Below are 26,718 nucleotides of genomic sequence, written 5' to 3'. Positions count from 1 at the left end.
TATTACTGTAGTTCCTGTTGATAATAAAAACAAAATAACAGACTGGTAAATGTAATAGATATATATTATACATTCGATATTACAAATATATAATATATAGATTACATATTACATTTGTATATGGTTCACATGCAAATTAACATAATCTACTGTGGACTACATGAATTGACACTATACTATATGTAATCTACTATAGATGAGATCAATTTGTATGTACTACGTACATTGTTATATATTATATTTGCATGTGGTTCAGTTCATACGCAAGTTAATGCAATCTACCATAGACACAAAGCCCAGCCTAGGTCATGCACGGTTCAGACAGTTATGATTTATTTTGCAGGGTTATATTAAATTGTAAACTATTTAAACGAAAGATTTCAGAAACCAGGTAATTTTAATGGGGGGAATGCAACTGGGTTTGCCTTTGTAATTCTTAAAACATACAAATCTATTAAATATGTTTTTAACTATAAAACATTTTTCTTTAACTACTGTGTGTCTTAATGCTTTTCTGGAATGCTTTTTTTCTTTTTTAAGATTTTGACTTTTATGCCCTGAGTTTAAAATAAGTTAAAATCTCCCACAGGTCTCTAAAATGATTATGCTCCTTGGCCATGTGGCCCCCCCACCCCCACCCCAGCCCGCTGGCTCTGTCCAATGTGGTCAGGCTCACAGAGGAGGACCAAAGGGGGTGCTCACCCAGCCTTCCCCGAGGGCCTGAGTGAGCTCGCTGCCCCCAGGGCTGAGGAAGGAAGGCCACTCCTCAGGCCGGGCCCCGCCCACCGCTCACTCCCCGTCTCCTGCTGGTGCCTGGTCAGTACTGAGTTACTGGACAGAACGAGGGTGCTGTCTCGTCACCGCGCCACAACCATACGCTGTAGCAGGGAACTGGACGTCGGGGGTGTCCCACACGTGACTCCGCATTCTCACCCTAAGGCCACCACGAGCATGTTTAGAGTAACAGACGCAGACACAGGCAAGAGCGATGTGCGAAGGGCCCAACGAACGCAAAGGCAAAAGTGGCCCCAAGAAGACCAGGCCCAGCACATGATAGATTTCCATCTGGGAATCAGCGCTGTGCCTCAGTTTCTCTCCTCTCTCTCCACCTGCCCTTTCAGATCCATACCTCCCATAATGGGGGGGGGGGGCAGTCATGACAGGTTCAGCATGAATGGGGCTATGGCATCCCATGCTCAGGCGATGTGAGCGGTATGCCCTTGATGGACCCTGTGGTTGTGCAAGAGTCTCGCAGTGACATGTGCTCTCCCACCTGGGAGACCTTGTACGACAAGGAGAGGGGCAGGCGAGATGGGACTCCCGTGGCCACGCATGCATCTCGGAGGAAGGCCACGGCCTCCCATGCCCCGGGTCTCCTCCACCCTCTCCAGCCTCTCCGTCCTGACTGAGGCATCCCTAGAGTCCCTGACATCCAGCCCTCACTCTTTCACCAGGGGCTCCCCACGTGGGTCAGGCAGGTCCCGGTGCACCACGCAGAAACATGTCCGCCATCAGGGGACCAGCCTTAGAGCCGGGGGAGGCAGAGTGCTGAAAGTGATGTCTGTGGTCGGTACCCACGAACTCGGTCGTCAGCCGGGGCGCGGGAAGTCCGCCTCCATCCCACCGACGCAGGGCAGCCCCAGCATGGCACTGCGGAAGCCTCACCGAGCCTCTCTCTGTACCGAGAGGGCCTGGTGTGGACTGAAGGCATCGTAGGCGTGAGGCGTTCACGGGTGTGATGTGAATGCCCGGCCTCGCACTGCTCTCGCTACCCGGAAGGGTGACGTTTCTACCTCTCCCGTTGTTTCACCGGGACTCGCTCGGGACAAAGGCTTTGCAGGACTCAGGTAACTGGCAGGCGCTTGAAGACAGGACAGACCCCAAACAGCACGCCGTGGAGCTGCCCAGGCGGAAGGGAGGAGACACGGATGTGAAACACACAGAGCGCTCACCCCGGCCTGAGTCCCTACACCTCTCACCGTCCCGTGTGCATCAGTGACAAGAAAGGAAATATACAGCCTCTCCCTGGGGAGAGATGGGACTTTTCTGAGCCGCTGGACTCTTAATCTCCAAGGAGAGCCGAGCAAACCCTGAGGGTTTATCAGGGACGACGGTTGCTTTATGAATGACCGTGGCCACGCCACAGCGTCGAGCCACTGGGTCCAACGTTTGAAGTGTTGCAGAGAAAGCTTTCTTGAGAAAAGATCAATATAAACATAATTGGCCTCAGAGCAAAGAAGATGTCTTTCTATAGTAAGGACGGGCCTCAACAGTTAGTCGACGATCTTAGCAGGAAACAATGGACTTACACCGCCCCCCCCCCAAAAAAAAGAACCAAAAGCATTAATTTTGCCCGCAGATTGCCTTTGCGTTTGAATATCACTCTTCCCTGGGTCGCCAGCCTTCCAGCCTACTTGGAAATTTTTGGAATTCCAGCGTAGAGTTAAAAACTCCAGCTCTGTGGATTTTATAAATACACACCACGAACGCGAGGAAGAGAAGGGGAGATGCCTACAAATCCTACGGGCTGGGTTTCCCTGGAGGAGTGAGGTCCGTACCTCATTGTGTGCTTACTGTCCAGCCCTCAAGTGGAGATGTCAGTGCTGTCAAGGTAAAAGCGGCGGAGACAGGGCTGGAAGATCTCACCCAATCTCCTTCCTTCTCCGTGGGAAACCAAGGCTCGGCGAAGGCAAGTGGAGGGGCCATGTCACAGAGCTGGTGACCAAAGCCAAGAACAAAGCTGCACTTAAGGCTCTCCACTCAGCCCCCCCCACCCCCACCCCGGGGCTGCTGTGGCCGGCCACACTGGGGTTCCGAATGCAGATAAAACAAAAGAAAAACAATATCCACAGGGTGTTCTCTTGGGGATTGGAGGACAGGCTACATGCTCAAGTCCCTCATGACATGGTTTCCTTTAATCCTCTCAGCCGCCCCGTGTGGCTGGCATTCCTGTCCTTTGCAAGATAAGCGGCGAGTCACAGGGCACACGTAATTCTCTAGTGCAAAGCTGCGGTGTGAGAAAAGAAGAAACATGACCCTTCACCGACTCTGAACCCCAAAGTCTCTGAACCCCTAGTGTTCTAGGAGGGAGCGGGACCACAGGAGGCGAGGAATGGCAGAGGGGAAGAGGGTCATCCCTTGCTCCCCAGGGATTTTGTCACCCAGCTCTAGCTTTGCAAATACCTCGGCCAGGAATGGCTTATTCAGGAGACCTGCTGGCTAATTCCTCCAGCTGGCAGCAGTCTATGTGCTGACGCTCCCGCCAGTGGGGGGGGTGGGGGGGCGGGGGATTGGATGCAGGGCTCTCCAGGGGGTGGGGGAATGGACTGTGTTCTTTGCTTGGCAGCCCTGGCTAATGGGAAAACACAGGGTGGGCGCACAGCACCGAATCCACATCCACTGACAGGACTCCCTTGCAACACGCACAGGAAAAGGGTGAAATCCTGAGCATAGCCCATCCAGAGAGGGGTTGTAAGTAGCCCCAAATCAAGCCCTCACAAACACTCCATCTTCTCTGATTCTTAAGAAAGACAGGCACGTCTGCTTTGACATACATAGATCCCCAGAAGAAAAAGACAGCAAAAAGAATGACAATACACGGTACCACACGTCTGTCACAGTTTATACACCTACAAACTCTTGCACTCTTCTCTAAAGGAGAAGTATAATCCCATTTCATGGTGGTTGAAACTGATTTTTCCCTGGGCTACGTTCTCCCAAGGTCACATAGAATCGATCACAGCAGGTGTCAGAACCCCATTCTCTGAGCCACAGGAAGACAGAGTTGGGTAGGGCATGGCCAGATACATCAGGAACAGAGGGAAGTGGCAAATAGAACCTACAACGCACCCCGCTCCATCTTGCCTAGGGTCTCTGCATCCCGCCAGAGCAGCTGTTGAGCCAGCGGAGACACATCCATCATTTTACACTGGCTCTCGTTAGCTTCTTTCTGCTGCCACAGCAAGCAACCGTTAAGTTCCGTACCTAAGCCGGATTCATACACCTGTATCAGACACTCATTCAGCTCACGTTCGCACTCCTGCCTGGTGCAGGGCCCTGGAGGAGGAAGACCAAAGGAGATGGTCCCTGCATCCAGTCCTTGCACAGAAGAGCCAGGGATTCCCAAGGGCACATACGAGCAAGTCTTGCTTCTCGGGAATCAGAACGACATCGAGCCACAACAAGGGAGAAGGTCTGGCAGGACCTGCAGGCAGCTGCGCACCCAAGTTCCTCCAGGCACACAGTTTACCGTCATCGTCACCATGCTCCGGGGGTACCGGCTAAGGGCCTGTGGGAGGCAAGTGTTGGAAACTCCTCAGGCTGAGACAGTCATGAACACCCAGCTCCTAGAGGAAGGCATCTCGGGACCAGTGTGATGTGGGTTTTCAAAGGAAGATCTGGATACAGGGAGAGCAAGACGGTGAGGAGTTCCCAGAAAAGGCGGCTCCCTTCCCGATGCTCCACGAAGCAGGGAAAGATGCTAGGAGTTGGCCACACATCCATCGCAGGACGATGGCTCTGCTGCCAGCCTTGGGGACGGGGAGTCGTCTCTCCTGGCCTCACACCAGGCTAGCACACAGGTGGAAATAGAGAAGGGTCCATGCCAGCGCCCTCGGTTCCCTCCACTCTCCTGTGTCTACAAGATGGCAGAAAGCAGATCTGGAGACTCCCCAGCCGCTGTAATAAGTACGAACCAATGCCTTATGGGAAGGAAGGAAACCTTTCCCGTGGACTGATCAGTCCTGAACAATAGTCTGCTTCTTTCTGAGCAGGCCATGAATCAAATCATAGCACAGATCAGCTTAGGAGAAATACAGACAGGCAGGCTGTGTGTGACCAAACCCTGCCCATCGCAGAAGAGTAATGACAGACGAAAGGGCAAAGGGCAGGATGGTCACAGCTGTGAACCGATTAACGAGCGCCAGGTACTTGATCAAGCTTTTCCCAGTCACGACAACTTGGATGCACATAATTGTCCATGAGATTATTAGCTGTTAGCAATCCGCTGCAGGTGTGAAGACTGACACATAGGGAGGAAGCCAGTGAAAGGGGGCACCAGGTTTAGAAAGTGGGCCTGCCTCAATGCCAGCAAACTCTCAGTGTCACCCCAGAGTCTGAGTGAAGTCCCTCAAGCCACCGCCTGGGCACCAGAGAACTAAGGTCTCCCAAGGGATCCCATCGCAGAGGTGCCAAGGCATGCCCCCTTTGGGTGGGCCACACTCCCTGGGCCACCACAGGGCTTGCCATTCCCAGTGTGCTGGAGAGATGTTGCAGTAGTGACGAAGAGAAGGATGGTTAGGCAGTAGCTGGACAGATCTCCAAGCGGGAAGAGCTGGGAAAAGTGCTCATTATACCCAGATTCACTGCGGACATTATCATCTGTGCAGCAGACAAATGCACAGATGCTGTCCAGCTCTGTGATGCACTGTCCAGACCATGGCGTGCTGGCAGAATCCAAGGAGACTATGACACACACACACACACACACACACACACACACACACACACACACACACACACACACCCCGAAGTCCCTGAGGTTTGCAGGTGACGGGCCTGTAGCCCCATGAAATCAGTACCTCTGAGGAAGTAGGCTTGCAGTATCCAGCTCCAAACACTAAATTTTCCAGAGAAATAATGGACTGCTCTGGCCCCGAATCTGGGCCACCTTTACCAAGCCAGGAGCCTCTTCCAGGACGAGTGAAACTGGGAAAAAAAGAGGAAGGGAAAGAGAGAAACGGGGTGTAAACAGTGCAGTGCGGATGTCAACTCCGCCCCCCTGGAGCTTTCCCAGGAGTCTGTGGGGTCCCTGTGAGTGAATGACTCTCACTGCAGGGGATAGGTAGGGAGAACATCCTGGATGTTATTAATAAGGACTCCCAACTGGCAAGTGGCAGGTAAGCTTGAGAGCCAAGGATTATGCACTTCCTGTAATCGTATAAGAACTCCACCTGAGTCTGTTGAGAGACACTGAGGCAATATTAGCCACAGGGGCAGGTGAAAGGCTTCCCCGGCCAGAGACCATTGGTGGCCCAGGTCATACATGTACCAACTCCTGTCTCTGCTCCTTGTAAGGGCAACGGCTAGCTTTCCCAGTGGGACAGGGATCTCTCCAGAAACACTGTTAGACCCAAGTAAGGTTAATTGGATCCTTCTCTTCAGTTTGTTTCAGTGAAGGCTGGGGGGTTCTTTTGAGGTGAAGCTTTCACTTCACCCCAGCTGTGTATTTACCGGATCTAACTGATGCTCTGAAAAACCTTTCCTAGAAAAGCTAGCCTGTGCCCTATTGACAGGCATTTCCCACGAACTTAAAGGATTCCCTTTGTTCTAGATACTGGGAGATGAGGCAGAAACCTCCTGAAGAACGCAGAGAGCGGAAGGCAGGTCTATTTTTACTCTATCCGTGGGGAAGTTCCAGCTCCCACTGTAGCTTTTAAAATCCTCTTCTGAAAGGTTGCTGCAGGAAAACGTGCACGGGGGAGTCCTCTCGTCAGGTTAAACTCCCTGCTGACATCTCCCGGCTCCCCAAGTTCTGGAGAAGACGGCACCAAGGCTTCCAATCACAACAGCGTGAACTGGAAGCCAGTGAACGACTCTGTCCTCCCCGGGTGACCACTTGTTCAGCCTTCCATGCCTTCTTCACGCAGAAAACATTCACCTTCAACTCCTTAATGCATCATTAATGATGGCATAAAAACCTGGCTGTGATCCACCCTCTCCAAGTTCTTTTTGTTTTCTTGTCCTTTGGATGGAACACAAAGGCTATTTCTTCCAGAAAGACTTACATCAGGTCTCAAGTAGAACTGTTTCTCCCTATGATGAAATGTATGTTCCATTTCTTAAGTGCTTACCAGTGGTAGACAGGTGGTCTAGACCAGGACCTGAAGACAGTAGATACTAAATAAAATTAATCTATGAATGCATGGCTATTGGTTTCCCATGCTCTGTTTCATTTAGTCCTAGAGGACATTGAAGTCTCCATGCTTGATAGCAGGTAGGGCTCCGAGTTGCCACCTGGGTCTCTCCGATCCTAAAGCTCATGGTTTTAGCCCTGACCTGTGCTCGGGTCCACCAGTTCTTTGCAAACCCCTCCATTTGGCAGGTACTACTCTGAACTGGGGTTCACAGCATCTGTGTGTTTCTTGCAGGCTCTGAGCCTTGAAAGTCAGGGCCCTGATCTGCTCACTTCAGAGCTTCCAGGACCCAGCTTAGTAGAAATGCCCCAAGGACGCTGATACTCTTGGAGTTTCACGTGCTTCAGCCAGCGCTCGGGAGCTCTCTGGACTCACATCGATTACCCCCGGACATGATCAATGAGTATCGCATCCTATTTCTTTTTAAAGCACCTTCCTTATTTGGTGTTTGTTGGATGTTTACGTGTTGAAGTAGATGTTTTAGAGAAGGTGGGTGACTTATTCAAAGCTCCCCAGGAAATAAGTAATGGAGCTAGGCAGGAAGATGGTCTTGACTCCAGCTTTAGAGGGACAACTGGCTGACTGGGCTACAGAGCCTCCTGAAAGGAAGCCCCCCCTTCCTACCGGTTTTCCACCCAGCATCCGCTGGTCTCAGGGTGGGGGCCACCTCCTGCCAGCCACCACCGCCCTGTGGGAGCAGACGGGTCCCACCCTGAGCCTCGAAGTGAAGCCAGGGCAGAAGATCTTAGAGCTAGGCCTGCATCTTACCAAACGACAACCACGCGGGGGAGTCAGGCTCAGGCTGGAATTCGGTGCCCGTCCCTCTCTCCCTCTGGAACTCACTAGAACTTCTCTAATAAGGCAGAGTCAGAGAAAAGTGCGTCCGGGCTCTCCCCACGTGAGCAGGTGTGCGGGTGTTCCTTCCGCCCTCTCCCCCGCCTTCTTCTCTGCTTCTCCAGTTGAGGCCCAAGCCCGAACCTGCAGCCTCTGAGATGCAAACCTTCCCTGGGCAGATCCTCCAGGATGACTCCAGCCCCTCCAGGCCCCCCTTCCCTTCCCCTCCCCCCACCCCGGGACAGGATGGGTCTCCCCACGCCAGCAGGCGGCCTCTAACTCCATACCTGATCAAGGGCTGCTGGAGGGCCACCAGGGCCGCGTGGACGGTCACCGAGATCACCGACAGATGGAAGTAGTCAAACATGACAGGGACCTGGTGGTGCAGACCCCTCCGCGGGTGGAAGTGCAGGCCCAGCGTGCGGCTGCTGATCATCGGGGCACCGGCCCCGTCCCTCAACCTGGAAGGCAGGAGAGGGAGCCGCGGTCAGCGACAGCCACACCCGTCTGCAGGGCAGCCCCTCCCCACGCCGGACGTGCTCTTACTCCCATAGCACAACGCTGAGGCCGGCTGAGCCCCTCACGGCTACTCTAGCGTTTCACAGCGGCTATGTGTCCCACCCTACACCACAGCCAACAGGCAGGAAAGGCCCACTGAGTCAACTGAGTCTCCTCTAAGTAAAGCCAGAGGCGTTGGCCAGCTGGAAGCTCGGGCTCTGAAGACTCATCAGGCAAGTCCTGCAAGGTGAGTGGGAAGCCTGGGTGGATATATGTCAAGAGTGCAGGAGACAGAGGAGACAGGAAAAGGAGAGGAGGACCCAAACGCCCAGGAGGCCGCGCTTCTGGAGAAGTATTGTTGCTTCTGTGCACATGAATGCCAAGTCAGAGAGCCACAACACCTCTGGGGACCAGCATCATTGCTTGAAGACACCACACAGAACGGCTTTCTCTTCCACCAGGACAAAACCTGGCGAGGAAGGATTGAAGAATCCATGCCACGAGTCTCATAAACACGCTGATGTGTACATGTTTAATCCAGACAAAAATTTATTATGACCACACTCTAAACTGCTTTTCCCCTTTCTCTGTAAGTCTCTTACATGAGATATTTACTAACACTACTCCACTTGCCGGAGAGGAAGTAACTAACATAAGTTCATCAACTTGGTCAAAATTGTAAGGTAAACCTGGAATGTAAGATGAGGTCTTTTTGATCCAGTCTGTACTGAGTTAGCATTTAGTGTGTTGTTTTGTTTTTGACGGCTGTGGGGCTTGAACACTGGGCCTGGGTGCTGTCCCCGAGCTCTTCAGCTCAAGGCTGGTGCTCTACCACTTGAGCCACAGCACCACTTCTGGTTTTCGGGTGTTTAATTGGAGCTAAGAGTCTCACGGACTTTCCTGCCTGGGCTGGCTTTGAACTGCACTCCTCAGATCTCAGGATTACAGGTGTGAGCCACCAGCACCTGGCTAGTATTTCTTGGAGTCTATTCACACAGTGCTCCTGGGAGGCATGACCAACAGAATGTTAAACATACCTCAATTAGACAAGATTTAAAAAATGTTAACTAGAAATTAAACCACACTGGTAGGAGGAAAGAATGAAGAAGGCCAGAGATTGTCTTTTGTGTTTGGAAGTGGATAGAGCTCCTACATGGAGATCAAGTTCAGTTTCATGTGCTGGTGTGTATGTGTGTATGTGTGTATGTATGTATGTAGTAAGTATGTAGTATGTATGTATGTGTGAACTTAGAGAAGACAGAGTTGAAGCTGATAGCACCGAGAGGAAATGCTCACATTCTCATAAAGGAACTAAAGCAAACTAAAAAAAAAAAAATTAAACAAGAAAAATCATACCCACAGGGAGAAAGCTCCCATGTTTGACCTGGAGATAAAAAGTTAACTTAGAGCTTTTCTTATCTGAAGAGCTATCTGGAATGAGAATACTTTCCAGAAACTCACAAGGAATACATCTGAGCCTGACCAAGGGAAGGCACAAGGAACGGCAGCCCCTTGAGGTAAGAAAGAACTTCCTCTGTGTCGCAGCTACTCAGGGACAGAAAAAAATACACTGGGGAGAAATGAATTATCTGGCCTTGTGTGAGTAGGTGTTGATATAGAACAGACAGAGATAGTACTAGAACAAAGCTGTTCCAGTCTGATGTAATACTGATTTTGGAGCTAAATTCTGCTTTGTTGTGTTTATTGGGGGAGGGAGGCAGTGGCAGGGTGTGTCCTATGCATGCTAAAGTGTTGGAAGCATCTTTGGTCTCTATCCACTAGAAGCCAGTACATCCCAAAGGTCTTTGAACATGAACAAAAGTCCCAAGGGGCAGTGTCACACACCCGCACTGAGGGAGGCTGGGTGAAATGGGCTTCAGTAGCCTTTCTGCCTTGGTCTCAGGTATCTGTCTTCTGCACTCTGTGCCTTTCGGGTTGTTTTCTACCCTGTGTCGACTGGCCGGGCAATGCTTCAAAGCATAATGTCTACCCCCAGGAGGTACTCCGCATGCCTTATCATCCTAAAACCCAATTAATGAAAATGAAAAAATATGGCTTTTCTAATTTTTACAGCCTCTGGCTTCCTGTTTCTCTCAGATAATCTTTTGCTGCACGAAAGAGCTGCTCTGGCTGTTATTAAGTGCTTTGTGTTATAGAGAGGAAACAACACATCGAGGCCCTACATCTAATAAGCCATGTGGATGGAGAAGCCATTTATCTAGCAGAATGTGCACTTGCCTGTACACACACACACACACACACACACACACACACACACACACACACACACACATCTCTCTTCATCTTCATAACAGACCTATTAAGAGATCCTCGTTTCATAAACCAGGCTACTCAAATTTGGAGAAATAAAGATGTTTGCTCCATATTTAATAGTGGATGAATGAATAAGCTAAGTTGCTGCATTTGATATATTTCGACAGGGCCAATGTCCTACACAGAGGCTCCCCAATAAGTCCAACATTTGCTGGCAAGAAGGTTTCAGGAACGGTGTGCACTATGGCTTATCGTTAAAGCTCTTCATGTGGTTTGCAGTTCCTAAGATCAGTATGAAAGCAGGGGCAGGGTTTTCTGGCTAATCAGAAATGTCTGCCATTGGGGCTGTGGATGAAAGTCTCTGGATGAACTTGGCATGAGGATGCAGGATGTGAGGCGGTCCCTGGAAGGATGCTGAGCTATTTCTTACACAAAGGTCATGAGAACGATGGGAGCAGAGGTGTGGATTCTGAGAGCACAGATAGGATTGCTCAGCTTCTGTCACCTCACCAAGGAAGACGTGGATGTGATGAGAGAAGAAGGCATCCAGAGAGCTCCTGATAAACACAGGAGAGAGAGCAATCCAGCGCACAGAGTCCAGATACTGGATCAGCACCCTGGACAGATCCCCTCCCTACCTCGGGAGCAGGCACCAACCAGCCATGACACTTGCAACCCAGGTCCGTTCTCAGTGCTCAGTCAATCGTTGTGTATCTGACACCTCAGGAGAGATCCTTCTTTGATTCCCATCCTTTCTGACTCAGTCCTTCATGCTGTAACCCACACCCCCACAGACAGTGTTGGGACAATCCCTGAGAAGTGCAAAAAGTCCTAAGACGGAGTCTCAACTTTGAAGCTACGGGAGGATGCATTCACCAGCATCCTCCCGTCAGCTTCCTGCTTTGCTGTTTTCCAGCGGGGATGAGGAAGAGGTTGTAGAGGCTCGGCATGAAGGTGAATTTTCATAGAGCAGTGGTCAACGTGTAGGGAGGTTCTGATATCAAAATGGAGATGAGATGAACTTTGCCTCTCTTCCTCTTATGCGGAAGAAGGTCCTCATGGGAGTTGGCTCAGAATGATGGGAAGACAGGCCCTGTCCCTCAGTGGTCCTGAACACGCCCTCGGGAGAAAGGCCAGGGAAGATGTGAATATCCCAGTGCAGCAGAAGTGGGTTTGAAGGAAAGGGTTCCCCACAAACGTGGGATGGGATTTGCATCACTCCCATGGCCACATCACAGGTTCCCTGGGAAAGTTTCTGTCTCCATGTTCCTCCAGGACGCAAATGATCTGACCATAAAACGCTTCACCATGTCAGAGAATGACAAGGCCCGGGCTGAGTGAGCCTACTTTGGGGGTGGCTAATGCGTGCATTGCCAAGGAACCCACAAGGATACCTCCCGGGGATCGAACATCTACCAGTTAAGGCCCTGCTTCTCTACTGATTACTAGGCAGTAAGATTTTTTCCAACACTCCCCTCTTCTTCCCCCTCCTCAGTGAGCCTGACTCAACACCTATGGCACAGAAGAAGACTAGGGAAGGAATACAAAGTCCCTATCACTTGATCTCTTCTGCCCTGGGAAGACATATCAGACCCCAAGGAAGCCTGACCTGAAGGTCGCATGGAGAATGGACACAAAGAAACCCTAAAACTAGATGAGAATTCAGAGTTTGGGGATCATACTTGACTGTGATTTTTTTAACACCTAAGAAAATATGGTTTATTCTATTTCCTGAAAGAATGTAGGGTAACCGAAATGATGTTCATCCCAGGGCAGGCAGAAGAGGCCACAGAACAAACCTGAAGAAGCAGTGAAGAGAAGAAAAGAGGGGGGCCCTGCCTCCTGCTTATTTAATCAGCAGGTTATACCATAAACGGATTTCCAATTTCCAGAGAGTTGAAATAATAATAGCAGACATCCGGCACAAAGATGAAAAATCACGGTAGACCTTCCTCTCATTCAGAGGGCGTTTTGATTGTCGTAGCCTACCTTGTATGAACAGTTACCGGTTCAAAAAGTCAGAAAGTGGGAGGCATCTGTGTGTAGGACCAGAGCTTCTGCCTACAATGCAGTTTCAAGGTCCCAGGCTGACCCGCTCAGCCCGAGCTCATGGCCAGCAGTGTCGGTGGAGGGCTGAAGGCACCGGTGTCGGTGGCCATTCTGAGGCTCATGGCCCTGGAGTGGGACGTGCCAGAGGAAGATACCAACCACCACAACTCAGGGATTTACACGACACTCACTGCTGCTCACTGTCTGTGAAGTGCAGGTCCACCTTGAGCTGAAACTCGACTTCACTCAGTGCATCTTCCACCTGCAAAAGAAAGAAAGTCCAGGGGACATTAGGGGCTCACTCTTGTCTAAATGACGCACTGAGAGGTCTGGTGCCCAAAGAAGAGAAATAGAAATCTCAGCATAAAAGTCCGTGACCCTTGTGCTTAAGGCAGATCCAATGAGCATGCGACATGCGTTTCTGGATGAACAGTATACTTGGGGAATAGTACATGGTCAAGGGAAGGGAGGGATGTCTGAAGCCCATTTGAGAAAAGCCTATTTGCAGAAACTAGTAAACAAATGTCCTTGTTTTGGGACTTTTGAAAGCTTTGTTTCTCACCTAAAGCTTCCATCTGGAATTCTTTAAGGCGGGAATAAGTGCCCTTGTAGCCCCTACTTGGGGAAGGATGGAGTCACAAAGCCCAAGTTAGCGAGCCATGGACAGAAGTCACTGACATAAAGCTGGGTCTGATCCTCACGTGCCTTTGCTTGGCAGGCAGTGGTATTATCAAATGCTGAAGAGGAAGTTGACAAGAAAATTAAGCCATTTCCGATCTGGATCAAGTTCGTGGGAAAGCCAGTCTCTTTAATTTTTGTCTTGGAATTCATTGCACTTAACCATTTGTGATCCAAGAATTCCCCCTTAAATATTTCATATCCTTTCACCTTTAGCTTTAAAAAATGTTTAAATGGCCTATACTTTTCAGATACACCACAAGATGGGTGTAGTAGTACTTCTTTTGCTCTCATATTCAGGGAAAATTGCATGCTAATTGTCAGATTTCACCTTTGCATCTGCTCAGCTGGCCTAGTCATTACCAGGACCTGTAACTCACAAAGCTTCACTCTTCTTTCCTGACTTAGCATTTGCTGCTTTCAATTATAATGATTTTTTCTTTTCAAATCTGTAGGCTGAAGGCCCATGAACCAAAGGTTATCTGCAGAGATGTTCTGTCATGGTCTCCACTGTGCTTTGTTTTGTTTTGTTTAATGTTTCTTAGCAAGTGGCAAACATTTAAAATTCAGGTCATTTTATATTAATGTTACAGGTCTATAATTTCTTGCAGGGTGAAAAGCATCCAGATCTGGCAATATACCACTAGAGTTTGTTAGTTCTGTTCAGATCAGGCAATTCTTGCTTCTATTTTCACTGAAAATATCTGTCTGCTCTACAGCTGAAAACCTGACTATTTTCTTACCATATGTCCCGACTAATCTGTGCACCATTAGCAGGGCCTCAGGCTCTGCTCACTCTTAATCTGCGTGTCACTAAGGGAAATGCTGCTGTTTGCTTGCTGAGGTCCCTGAGTTCAGGGTCCCGTTGCACAGGAAATGTCAATGCATTTTTTTTATTAATAAAACTCTTCCTAATCCCGTCATTTTTTTTCTTGGCTTCTTTGCAAGAATGTGCTCATCCTTCAGGAATGGAAATCTCTCATCTAAAAGCTTCTTTGAAAATGTCTTCCTAGTTAATCACAATTCAGGCAGAGACATATGGATGGAATTTATCTTTAGGTCCTCGGGGTTTAAAATTTGTTGTTTAAGAAAAAGCCTTAAAAGCTAACATTTTGCTGAAACCAAGTACTGTAAATAACTTCCTCTTAGCTTTGTTTTGCATAATCACATCTTTCACTTCATACACACAAGGAAAGCCGGCCCAGCCTCTTGCCCACCAGTTCCTTGGAAATAAGATTGGTAATGAGCTCCCCCCCCACCCCATTTTCCAAGAACGCATTTGTCAGGAGAATGAGAATTCACTGTGCGCTTGGACCTTCGTGCAGTTCCCTAAGAACTGCGGCTACACGGATCTTGGCTGTGACTTCCCCAATGTCTCTGCTAATCTCGATCGCAAGATATTCTAGAATGAAGTCACCGACATTTCTGACCATTCATTTCATAACTGGTTGCTCCTTCCCTGCTCCTCCCTACACACGAGTGCACATGCACGCACACACAGACACACACATGCACATATATACACACAAGCACACAACACGCCTTTCCCTTATTCTTGATACACGCCAGCACGCACAGGTACAACAGTAGCAGTGGCCTTCACCAGGCTCCAGCCTCCTTCCTCAGATTCGTGCTGAAATGATTTTGTTTTTAAGCCCAGGTCTCTGCGTTTCGGAGGCCTTCTAAAGGACGAAGTGCGCACCTGGCCTCCGGCGAGGCTCCCGTGGCCCCCACGAGGCTGTGTCTGCAACAGTGCTTTCTAGGTCGCTGTGTGCATGGCTTCTCATGCAGTGAGGATTTCTTCCCCAGATCTTCCTGCTAATTTCCCGCTTTCCCGTGCGTGACGATCCTCCCTTTCCCAAGCACTCAACTGCTTCCTGTCGAAACCCCACACAGGCCTCATACACCAACCCCGGAGCCCGATCGAGCCCCAGCTCACCCCCTCCGTCTGAATCACTCGGTCGTGGAGTGGGTCAAGGATCTTCGTCTGCACTGAGGACTGTTGCAAGGTGTGGGTGGCACACAGTACCTCGCTCTGGGAGGACATGCTTTTTAATGTTACTTCCTTTGTAACCTTGTTCACAGAAAGAAGCTTTCCCTCCCCCCATGCGATCTGGTCTTCCTCCTGAGAGGAGTAAGCATCGTGTGGTTCATTATTTTATCTTCTTTCCTTTGGCTGCTGGGAGGTGACCACTCAATGTGTGGGTCGCTGTTAGCCAATGCCCAGGGAATGCTTCTGAATTCTGTTCTGCTAGAATGACTCCACCCTTGCCTTGCCTCGCCCTTCTGTCTCTGTCCTCTTCTCTGGCTATTACTACTTTTTTTTCCCCTTTAACTATTCTAGGTATGCTGTAAGCCTTCTCAAATCTGAAGTGGGATTGCACTGAATCTATAAATAAAGTATCCACTGTCCTTCCAAACTCAGCTGGCCAGCATTGTTCATTCAAGCAACTCTTCCTGGTGTTTCTCCAGTGACTTCTCTCCATGGTCTTCAATTCACCTGCTGCCTAACTGCATGGGCTGATCTATAGTTCCATATGCTTATGGGATACACATCCATTCTGGAAATGTTTGTGGTTCACAATAATAACAGAATGCATTTGTGCCCACGCGTCCTGGCCGTTGGGTTATAAACAGTGTTTTGGTATTCCTGCATTGGAGACAAGCCAGTACAGTATTCAAAATTATGGTTTCTTTAACAGACATAACCAATTAATTTTAATTGTCACTGATTCAGATATAATGATTAATAGTAACATTGTTCACTGCTGTGTAGCTTACTTCTCCTGCAATAAGAAGTTATTAGCTTATGGAGATTACTACTTTGACAAGCAGGAGGAAATAGTAGATCCTGTTTGACCTCGAAATGTGTTTGAATCTCACAAGGTCAACCTACTAAGGGCAAGAGCAAGACCTGGATAGAATTAAAATGGTGACGAGATACTTGATATATTGTTCTGCATCAGGAATATTCTCTTATTTTTTTCTCCAGTACATAATATGCACATAGCAGGTATTTAATAAACCTTAATGCATATGAGTGATTCGATAAACGGACTCATGATGATTGAGTGATAGCGTTTATTCTTCTCCACCTAGGAGAACCTGTCTACTACCTAATTCATAGAAAATGTAGACAAAAAGCCATGGATGAAATGGGCAAAAGAGAACAAGTCCTCAATAAGAATCCTACACACCACCCGGGGAATAGGACTGGGAGGACTCTCACTGCATTTTCCTGGAATGGAAGCTCTCTTTCGCACCACGAATGGTATTCCACCCGGAAACTGTAGGTCGGAACTCATCAGCACGGACTGAGGTGGGAACTGGGGACGTGAGCCGTGCTTGGGACTCCCCTCCAAGGCCTGTGGGCATCACTCGTGCCGGTCCCCCTCACCACAAGTCCTTCCGAGTTCCCCCTCTGCTGGCACGTGATCTGAGAGCCAGCTCCTTTGGGAAATAGTTGATGCCTACCCACCTCGTCATCTCAGGTTCATTCTGTCATCCTTTGAGTCTTCTGACTCCTCCTCACACGCACACAGTGTAATGCCTCGCACCGGCCCACACATTTGTTTTCTGACTCAACTAATAACCCGTTGAAAGTGTAGGCCTTGTTTCCTTCTCCAATCCTGCCTCCGACGCGAGGGCCTAACTCAAGGCACTGCACAAAGGAGATGCTCAGAAGCATTTGCCGACAGATTCACGGACACAGTGCTGGAACAGATGCACACATGGGCAAGTCGGGGGTGAGTGTGAGGGATGGCGAGTTAGTCTTGCTATCTTGGGACTCCGAAGAATGAGCAAGTGTGTGAATGGAAGGATGAGTAAAAAAGCAATGAATGAATGCATGAGTGCACGTACAAACATTCCAACTCACAAATCCCTGGGTGTCAGACTTCAGAGTCAATCTTCAGCTTCTCACTCACCACTTCCCTCCGTGTGAGAGGGGACGGTTGGGTGAGGGAACACTTACCCCGATGGTAGATTCACGACTTACCCTTTCACCGTCTAAGAGCAAATGCGCTCGGAAGAGGACTGCGTCGTTTATGGGCACCTCTTCATTCCTGTACAAGATCTGGAAGATGCGGCTGCGGACAGTGCTCTCGTAGACACAGGCTGAATTCACACTGTTGCTCTCTGCAAAACAAGAACGAGCAAAAGTCCATGAGCCCCTTCTCCTATAGCCCCATTGGGTGTCTGTCCAGTCTTACCAAAGCCATGACCCCAAACGTCATTAACAGTTCCAAAGCTTCACAATTCCAATCACAGATGACCCAGACAATACCATGTCAGGACTGGTGCCCACCGAGGTGGGATCTGTTGCTGAGAACCTTGTTCTATGTCGTACAAGCTGTACGACCTTAGCAAAATCATTTCTTCTGTGAGAAGTGCCCCCTGGGATGGAGTTTAGTATCTACTAAACGCCTCATCTTCTCAAATTACCCCAGAATCACATCCATAATTCCCCACCTAGAAATGAGAACGGAGAACCAAAGAGGGAAGACCGTCTCTGTTACCTTAGCAGAACCTGACCAGGTTGGCACTTGATCTCAGACTTCCAGCCTTCATAACTGGGAGCAAGACATTTCTCTGTTTATCAGATACTTAACTAGTTTATGGTATTTTATTACACCAGCCTGAGATAGGACATTGCTGTATGTCTCGGCAGCATGTCGATTTATCCTCATATCTATCTACTTGGCTGAATGGGTAACACTCTAATTTCAGGCCAGGCATGCTACCGTACTCAGCTACTTAGGAGGAAGCGCTAAGAAGATCGTGAATGAGGCTCTATCTCAGAACTAATATGGGTGTGGTGGTAAACAGCTGAGCAGTTTTTCTTTGCTTTTGTGATTGATTTATTTTGCTACTTTTGTCTCTGTTTATTTTATTTTTTTTTTTTTTTTGCCAGTCCTGGGGCTTGGACTCAGGGCCTGAGCACTGTCCCTGGCTTCTTTTTGCTCAAGGCTAGCACTCTGCCACTTCAGCCACAGCGCCACTTCTGGCCGTTTTCTGTATATGTGGTGCTGGGGAATTGAACCCAGGGCCTCATGTATACGAGGCAAGCTCTCTTGCCACTAGGCCATATCCCCAGCCCCTTGTCTCTGTTTGATTTATACATATCCCAGCTGTGCAAGTGGTGGAGTTATAGGATTATGGTCTGGGCCATCCTAGGTAAAAACTAGAAATGTATATATATATATATATATATATATATATATATATATATATATATAGAGAGAGAGAGAGAGAGAGAGAGAGAGAGAGAGAGAGAGAGAGAGAGAGAGAGCACGTGTGTGTGGCTCAAAAAGCACAACACTTGCCTGGCAAACATGAGGTCCTGAGTTCAATCCCTAGGATCGAGGAAAAATATCAATAATTTCCTAGCCAAGTGTCAGTACTCTATGAAGCACAGTAGGAAAACAGTAGAAAGCCAGGCATGATAGCACATGTCCATAAACCCATCTAATTGGAAATATTGTGACTCAAGGCCAGCTTAGATCCAAAAAAAAACAGTTAGCAAGGCTTCAACTCAACAAATCAAGCTTGCCACGATGGGATAGGGTGCAACGGTAAATCCCAGCTACGTGGAGGCATAATGAGAAATACTGTGATCCAGGAAAGCCCCAGCAAAAAATGCACAAAACTTCATCTGTTAAAAGAATTAAAGAAAAATCAAAAAGGGTTGGGGGAAGTGTCTTAAGCAGTAGAGTACTGGTGCTGGGACTATGGCCTAGTGGTAGAGTGCTTGCCTTGTATACATGAAGCCCTGGGTTCGATTCCTCAGCACCACATATACAGAAATTGACCAGAAGTGGCGCTGTGGCTCAAGTGGCAGAGTGCTAGCCTTGAGCAAAAAAAGCCAGGGACAGTGCTCAGGCCCTGAGTTCAAGCCCCAGGACTGGCAAAAAAAAAAAAAAAGCAGTCAAGTACTTACTTGCCTAGCAAGTGCAAGATCCTGGATTCAAACCATACTAGAAGCCAAAAATAAATGATTACATACAGACATATGTATATGTACAAATACACAAATTGTAGTATTCAACAAGAGAAAAAAAGTCACCCCCAAAAATCCATCACAAGGGTAAACAAAAACTGCCCAGATGCCCCAGCCTCTGGTGGCAACATCTAAGGTGACCCATGAGGAACTTTAGAGCCGGAAACCGAATCACGTCAAATCCCCCAAGCTGTTAAGATGCCTGCTCTAATCCGCCCTTCGTGGTGAAGGAAATAAAATCACCAGCCTGATGCAGCCTCTGGAGACCTGTTGGATTCAGATCGATTCGGATTTTAAAGAGAAGTGCCTCTGTGTACGAATGCCTTTCTGTTTCTGTTTGCTACCCCGGCCCGTTCCCTAGCCCTGTCAGGGCCTGGTTGATCTATAAGCCAGACTGACAACACAGCAGAGGATGGATGGCGTCAGCACCCTGAAGGTCAGAGCAGCGTGCGCCCTCGGCTGCCAGCGGGGACAGCAGGCACCACAGTTCAATCACTTGCCTTTTTGGGAAAGTGACGTCACCTCTTCTCACAGCAGCTTTCTAGGTGAAAAATGGACACGTCCACACTTGCCTCCTGGGAGCACGGTGCGCATAAATAGGATAACACGGATCAAGATCCCGTGACCTGGCACATACCAGCTCGGCCATACACACTCTAGTGAAGTTTTTCGTTGTGTTCAGAGAGAAAGAGCTCAGTTCTCCATTTGGAATACGCTCTTAGCTGCCACTTCCTTGAGGAAATGAAAGTCTGGCTTTGCACGTATTGAACAACGACCTGGAGATCCAATGATACTTACTGAAGATCACTAAATCCCAAGATGCTCTGTTAAGCCTGGAATAAGGCATTCCTGGGGCCCTGAGAGACTTTCTGTGTCATTTCCCCATCACTAAAGATAGGACAAAAACCAGAAGTATCTTTGCAAGGAAGGCTCCCCAATCACAAGGCAGCTCAGATGATGTACGTCATAGAGACAACCCTCCCACAGGACACCATCGGAATGCTTTCTTTTTCAGTTAAAAAAAAAAATCCATATTTGGACACCTTACCCCACTGTCTTTGTTCTCTCTTCTTTTGGGCGGTGAGGGAATACTAGGGTTCAAACTTTCTAGACAGGGGCTCTTGCCGCCCGTACCATGCCTCCAGCCGTTTTGGTTTCAGTTACTTTTCAGATAGTCTCACATGTTTGGCCTTGGCTGACAGTAGACTGTGACCCTCCTATTTCTGCCTCTCTATAGGCATGAGCCAATTCGTCAATGCCTTGCTCCCTCTTCCTGGAATCCTGCAGAAAAAGCACTTCTTTATCCTCCTAAGCAAAGCCACTTCCTGAAATATACTGCCCTGCATCTGTTGATGAGTTTGCACAGGCTTGCTTTGCAGACACAAGGGACCCGTTTCCACCATCTGCATTCTCCTCGTAGACCAGGCGTCAAGCACACAGAGACAATGGAAGTACCTGCTCCCTATCCTTCAAGATGGAGTCCATGCCTTGAGATGCTGTGCACCAATAGGAATTGAATGAAAAACCACTATCTTTAATTTGCTATTTCTATTCTCTACTTCCTGGGGCATTTTGACATATTACTTGAAAACTAGAAATCAATTATGTGCATATATGTGTTTGTGTGAATGTGTGTGCACACACACGTACACGCATGGAGGTGGCAACGTTGGTACCATAAATGAGGAGGAGCCCAGTGACGGCATTAAGGGAACTACAGGGCAGGTGGAAAGAAAGTGTGGTAGGAGGAGAAGAGGTCAGGAATTAGGAGCCGAGGTGCGAGCAAGACGCAGAAGAGGAGAGAGGAGCTCTTTACTGGCTCCTGTTGTACGAATACTTCAACAGATGAATATGGACTTTCAGAATAGAAAGCAAGGGTAGAACACAGCTCTACGTTGTCATTTCCGCTAGTCCCCCAACTAAGTCACGTGACTACTTGACACAGCTGTGCACCTCGAAACGTGGGACATTCAGATGATGACCCTCCTCGGCCAGGCACCCCTCCAGCTGCAGAAGGCTCTGTGAACACAGACTGTGAAGTGTACCCACCTGGCGCAGAGCCAAGGCACCAAGACCCGAGACAACGGCACCCCACGGCCAAGTCCTTGTGCACCACCCACCATTCCATTCCAAGAACATGACCCCAGGTCCTCTGGCACACTGATTCTCTCCCGAAAGCCAAGCTTTGTTAAATAATCGAAACTCCAAGACAGACATCCACTCAGCTAGCCAGGCCCAAGGCTGACTAAGTGAGGTCTGCAATGATGAAATATAAAAATACAGAGACTCCACTGCCGGATTTCCTCAAGCCCAGCCCACATTTATATGAGACACACCCCACGTTAGAGAAGTGAAAGGGCCCGATGAGACCAGGCGTTGATCAAGGTCATGACCTTGGAGTTCATAGGAAATAGGGATTAAACATCATCTTTAGTTAGCTGTCGGCTTATACCCACGACTTCTGGTTATATAGCTTGAAAAGATCAAGAAATCTGAGCACAAATGAGGCAAGAAGCCCTGCTCTCCTCATTTGCATAGTGGAGGTGAGGTTTAGGAAAGGCTGATGAATTAAAATGTATGTCTTCAGCTGTGTTACTTTCACAATCCAAACAGATTTCCCCCTCGGTGGAAGGTAACAATGAGGATGACTCTACAGGAAGGCAATGTTCTGCCTGTTTCCAGGAACAGAAAAGTCGGAATGTCATCCTGAAGCTGAACTTCATTGTTTTTCCTGACCATTTCAAGGAAGAGGCAGAGGAGAAATCACTTTGTAGAAGATGTCCATTATGTGTTGGAAGGAGGGCCAGACTGACTCCTCGTAGTCCTGGGCACACTGCGCACCCGGTGTGCAGGGGGTTGCCACCGGCGCCTCCATCCAGGTGGTGGCTGTCTGGGTTACCGTGTTCCTGGAATGACCTGGTTAAGACACCCAGAGCTCCGGGGCGAGGCAGAACCTCGGTCCTGTGTTTCCTTATTTTGAAATTCAGGGACATTGTTTTAGCCTACTATGTGGAACTAGCAAGGATGCTCCATTCCTAGAAAGAAAGATATTTTGGAGAAACCTGAAGTACCAGGTGGCAACCTTCCACACTCACGGTGCTTTGGTAGAAAGCTGGTTGGGTTCCCTTATGTACTGACATGTCCCGAGACTTAGCTAAGCAGAAGGAGAGTTGTTCTCTGAAGATCAGTGGCTGAATATGTGGATGTTCTGACTCGGTCCACTTTGTGTCGCTGTGACCGAACACCAGAGACTGTATAGCTTAAAATGCACAGAAATCTGGAGGTCCACAGCTCTGGAGACGGGAAACATCAAGGCATCTCTTGCTGCATCCTGCCCTGATGAAATGTAGAGAGGCCAAGAGACAAAAAGGAGGTTCCTTCCTGTGACCACAGGGATGGAGATGCCAGAGGTCCCACCTCCCCACACTGTTACCACGGCAGCTAGTAGTAATAGCTCGTAAGAGCTAATTTAAATGACTTAATTATGGTGATAAGTTATGGACAAAAAATTTGAGCTAAAGTATAGGTATTATTAACCATAAGAATTAAAAACATTACTTTTCTGCAATATAAATGCAAAATCATTTTACTCATTATAAGTTTCTCTGCAGGCAGTAGCCTGGGGTTGGTAGGTCTGAGTTCCACATATTTTATATACCTTATACAAATTGGCAGAATTTTGTTTTACATATAAGAAAACGCAGAATCATAGTTTGTAACCATCTTCAATGTCAAATCTCCACATCATAGTGTTTAAAAAAATTCACCCAGGCTGGAAATATGGCCTAGTGGTAAAATGCTCACCTCGTATACATGAAGCCCTGAGTTCGATTCCTCAGCACCACATATATGGAAAAAAGCCCGAAGTGGCGCTGTAACTCAAGAGATAGAGCGCTAGCCTTGAGCAAAAAGAAGCCAGGGACAGTGCTCAGGCCCTGAGTCCAAGCCCCAGGACTGGCAACAAAAACAAAAACAAATTTAAAAAAATTCTCCCATCCTGTATTCAGTCATTCACTACTTAAATAAACAATCCCCCAGGAAATACATTGAGTATAATACTGTTGCTGGCAAGAATCCAATGATGAGGAAGAATATTCTTCAGTATTGAGTTTTGTTTCTCTCAATTTTCTTTCTCTCCCAACTTGGCTTTCACTACTCTCACCCTTCTATTTTATAGAAAAATAATAAGTCCTGAAATACTGAAACAGCTAACTTACCATAGTACAGTCACTCAGCTATTCAATGCATCCATTATCCAATTAACTATTGGTGAACACAGAGCTGGAAGGGCAACAACCTGTAAAGGTCATCTGGGGGTCATGGGAGGTCTAGTTAGGTAATAGTAGCAATAACAATGGTTGAATCTTAGTTACTCTGCAAGAAAACTCAGGTTACAAAACAGAATGACTGGCAGAAATTCATATTTACACGGGTACAACTGAATCGGAGTCCAGTTAAAAGCAGCATTTAAACTACTGACAGTGAGCCAGGCTGCAATTTAGCTGTAAGCATTCTCCTATCAACATTGAGTGGGCTTAATTACTTAATTATAGGCCATTGTGATCTACCTATTAAATGGAGCCCAGTAAGTCCAGTGCCGGATAATACTCTATGAGCCAATAATGTCTGCTGCTCTCCAATCTCAAAAGCAAAAGGACAGCTTGTTTCCTGGGGCACACTCTAGTCATCTAACAGTTGGGGTTTGGGGGGGCTTGAGATTGGTTCCTACCCACTGTGCTGCCGAAGGTATTTTCATTTGTATTTCAATAAGAGGCCAGGTGCCCTTATACCACATGCTTTTTCTAATGGCACAAAATAATGGAACCGAATGAGAAGATGTGTGTTTGAACTTGGCCTTACCCCTTGTGTGCCATGTACCCACACCGAAAGAACTTGCTAGTCCGGGCCTCATTTTCCTCACTGGTGAACTGGGGATGGGAGAGTCACCTAGAGCCTAGGTTGCGAGAGTTGACTGAGATGATGGTCTTGATACAAGATGTAAAATGCAATGGGTCATCAGAGAAATGGAAATGGATAGACAAGCTTCTAGATAAGGGGATGGGTAGCTGGTATGACTATTAAACATGAGTACAGACTGACAAGCTATAGTACAATCCCAGTGGATGTGCATATACACACTCACTGGGATGTCGGTGTAACAGATCTTGAGTTCCTTTGACCCTGGGGAGGAAGTGGGCTGGGTTCAGGGCCATGTGCTTTGCTCGGATGGGACATGGAGGCTCCTTACTAACGCCTAGGGGACTTGAGGGAGACTTCAACCTCCTGGCCTTCTTGCAAAATAGCAATAACACTATGATACTTCTTGACAGCATAATAGTCCCTTCATGCCCTACTTTTCCACTAAGGAAGGGTATTCAAGCTCAGGGCTCCTCTCCCACCTCACTGCTGTTCCTTCTTCCCTTCTTCTGCACCTCTACCTCTCTGTGTTGTACCTCTCAAATCATTGTCCCATTTTCTCCTTCAAAAGCTCTACACCGCTGAGGAAAGAACTTCTAGAAGAGGGTAAATTAGATGAGTTGTTATGCATCAGAAGAAAGCTTAATGGAAAAAAATCCAAAAAGAACAGAAAATTCAAAAGTGTTTACATCCTACCCACTTGGGGAAAGCCTTCTGCTAAGACTCCCAAAAACTGTGAGTAACACCAGGTCTGACTAGAGACATTTGTATTTGTCACAGCAAAGGTCTCTGTGAGCCAATACCTACTCCTTGCCTGTGCATTAAGAATGTGGAAAAGTTGTATTCATGTATAATATCCAACTCAGTACTTAGGACTACCAGTAATTGGATTCTAACTTCATTTGATAATTCAAAATGATTTGTAAAAACAGGTCCTTATATAATAAGAAGAAAATGAGGATGATTTTACCCCAAGTCTGCCAGTCTCCCTGTGTCCTTAAAGCAGAGGTCTAACATTCCTTGACCCATCTCTCCACAGCTGCATGATTGAATGGATACATATCGATCCGCTGCATGTGCTCTCGGGACGAGAGTCAGCAGGTGCCACTGCTCAGGAAGACATCACATTGACACAGGAAGCAGGGTGCTGCTGGGCCTCCGTGGAAGAATGCAGTGCCTCATGTCTGCAGATTTTGCACACACCTGATGCCGTCAATAGTGTGGAGGAGCAATGCGGGTGCTTTGGGAAATGCACTGGTGACGTGTTTGGTATTATTTTCTGAATGCGAAATGGTGATGGATGGGGAAAAAGCCTATGATCAGACATGAACGCTTTTTCATTTTATGCTGGGACAGTTAGAGCAATCTTGCTGAAAAACACAGCTTTGAAATCGATTGGAAGAAACCTGGGAATGCACAAGGGAAGTGATGGCTACCACAACTCCGCTGATTCCCAAGATCGGGTGACGGCCAGGTAGAGGGAAGGCAGCAAGGGCAGAATTGCAGATCCAGAAGTGTCTAGAGCATGCACAGGATGAGCAAAGGAGACTCAGCTGTGAGGAGCAGCTGTGAGCAGAATGGAAAGGTAACGAGAGGGATGGGCCAAAGTCAGGCCTGAGTCAGGGTGACCCATCAGAAATCTGGAATTCTCAGGCACACGGGCCACCTGGAAGAACTGTGTGGTATTCACAGACTTAGGACGCATGAGCTGAGAGAGGAAGGAGAAGAGCTGGCCCTGGAGTAAGTCTCGGTGCAGGCACGGCTCCCCGCGGTGTTTGGCGCTGATGCACATGCAGTGGAGGAAGCGTCTGACCCAGGGAAGGGCTTGTGTCTGCTGAAATTGCTGCCAGCCACCAGGAGCAGGTCACCCTGCGGTTTAGAGGGAGGGAGGCCGAGAGGAAAACCTGTGACACTGAGAAGACAAAATCTCTAGCTTGCAGACACAGAAGGACTGACCTGTCCCTAGTGTGGGAACACTCTGTTCCCTTAACCAGAACCAAAGGTCAGCCACAGCAGCAGGTAGCAGCAGGGGTCATCTTTGCATGTGTCTTGAGCTTTGGAAATCCTCCTGTCCCACACCACAAGGGCCAAAACCTCTACCTCTCTCCAGGATATCACCTTCGCAATGGTAAAGGATCTATGCCAGGCAGGACCCCAGCTCACCACTGTGCCCAGCATATGCTTTGATAGGCTGACACCCTGGCAATGGTACCACGTGCTCCGTCCTTCAGATATCCCTTCCCAGCACTGGAGTGCCAGCATGGTCAAGATGTGGGCCCTAACACATCAGAGGGGAAAGGAGAGGGGCCGGGGGTCGAAGGGTGCACAGTGATAGAACCACTGCTCACAGCTCAATGAAGGCCTGGGTGGGGGGAGAAAAAGTCTCCGCCCTTCCAGAGAGCTGCTCACGGTTTTGCAGAGCAGGCCTGGCTCACACCCCGGCAGTGGAAGACAAAAACAGAGTGACAGTCTGCTTGTGCCTACTCAGCAGTGCAAGGCAATGCTTTCCCTTCCTGCTGTGGCACCGTGCTAAGGCCAAGGTCACTATGGGCTAGA

At 48.3% G+C, this 26,718-nt stretch overlaps 1 protein-coding gene across 1 annotated transcript in view; it reads right to left on the bottom strand.

Annotated features, from left to right (window-relative positions):
- The window catches only part of Fam135b (family with sequence similarity 135 member B), a 124,111-nt gene that overhangs the window by 42,651 nt on the left and 54,742 nt on the right, over positions 1 to 26,718 (bottom strand). Inside the window, exons 3-6 of the mRNA XM_048359258.1 lie at positions 17,245 to 17,384; positions 12,761 to 12,831; positions 8,036 to 8,209; positions 5,580 to 5,706 (exon numbers count right to left, since the gene is read on the bottom strand). Of these exons, the coding sequence (XP_048215215.1) occupies positions 5,580 to 5,706; positions 8,036 to 8,209; positions 12,761 to 12,831; positions 17,245 to 17,384 (512 nt within the window). The remainder of the gene's footprint in view (positions 1 to 5,579; positions 5,707 to 8,035; positions 8,210 to 12,760; positions 12,832 to 17,244; positions 17,385 to 26,718) is intronic.

Source organism: Perognathus longimembris, chromosome 12 (genome assembly GCF_023159225.1).
Source record: "Perognathus longimembris pacificus isolate PPM17 chromosome 12, ASM2315922v1, whole genome shotgun sequence".
Classification (NCBI taxonomy): Eukaryota; Metazoa; Chordata; class Mammalia; order Rodentia; family Heteromyidae; genus Perognathus; species Perognathus longimembris.
The sequence above is the reverse complement of the archived record's forward strand: the minus strand, read 5'-3'. Positions and strand labels throughout refer to the sequence as shown.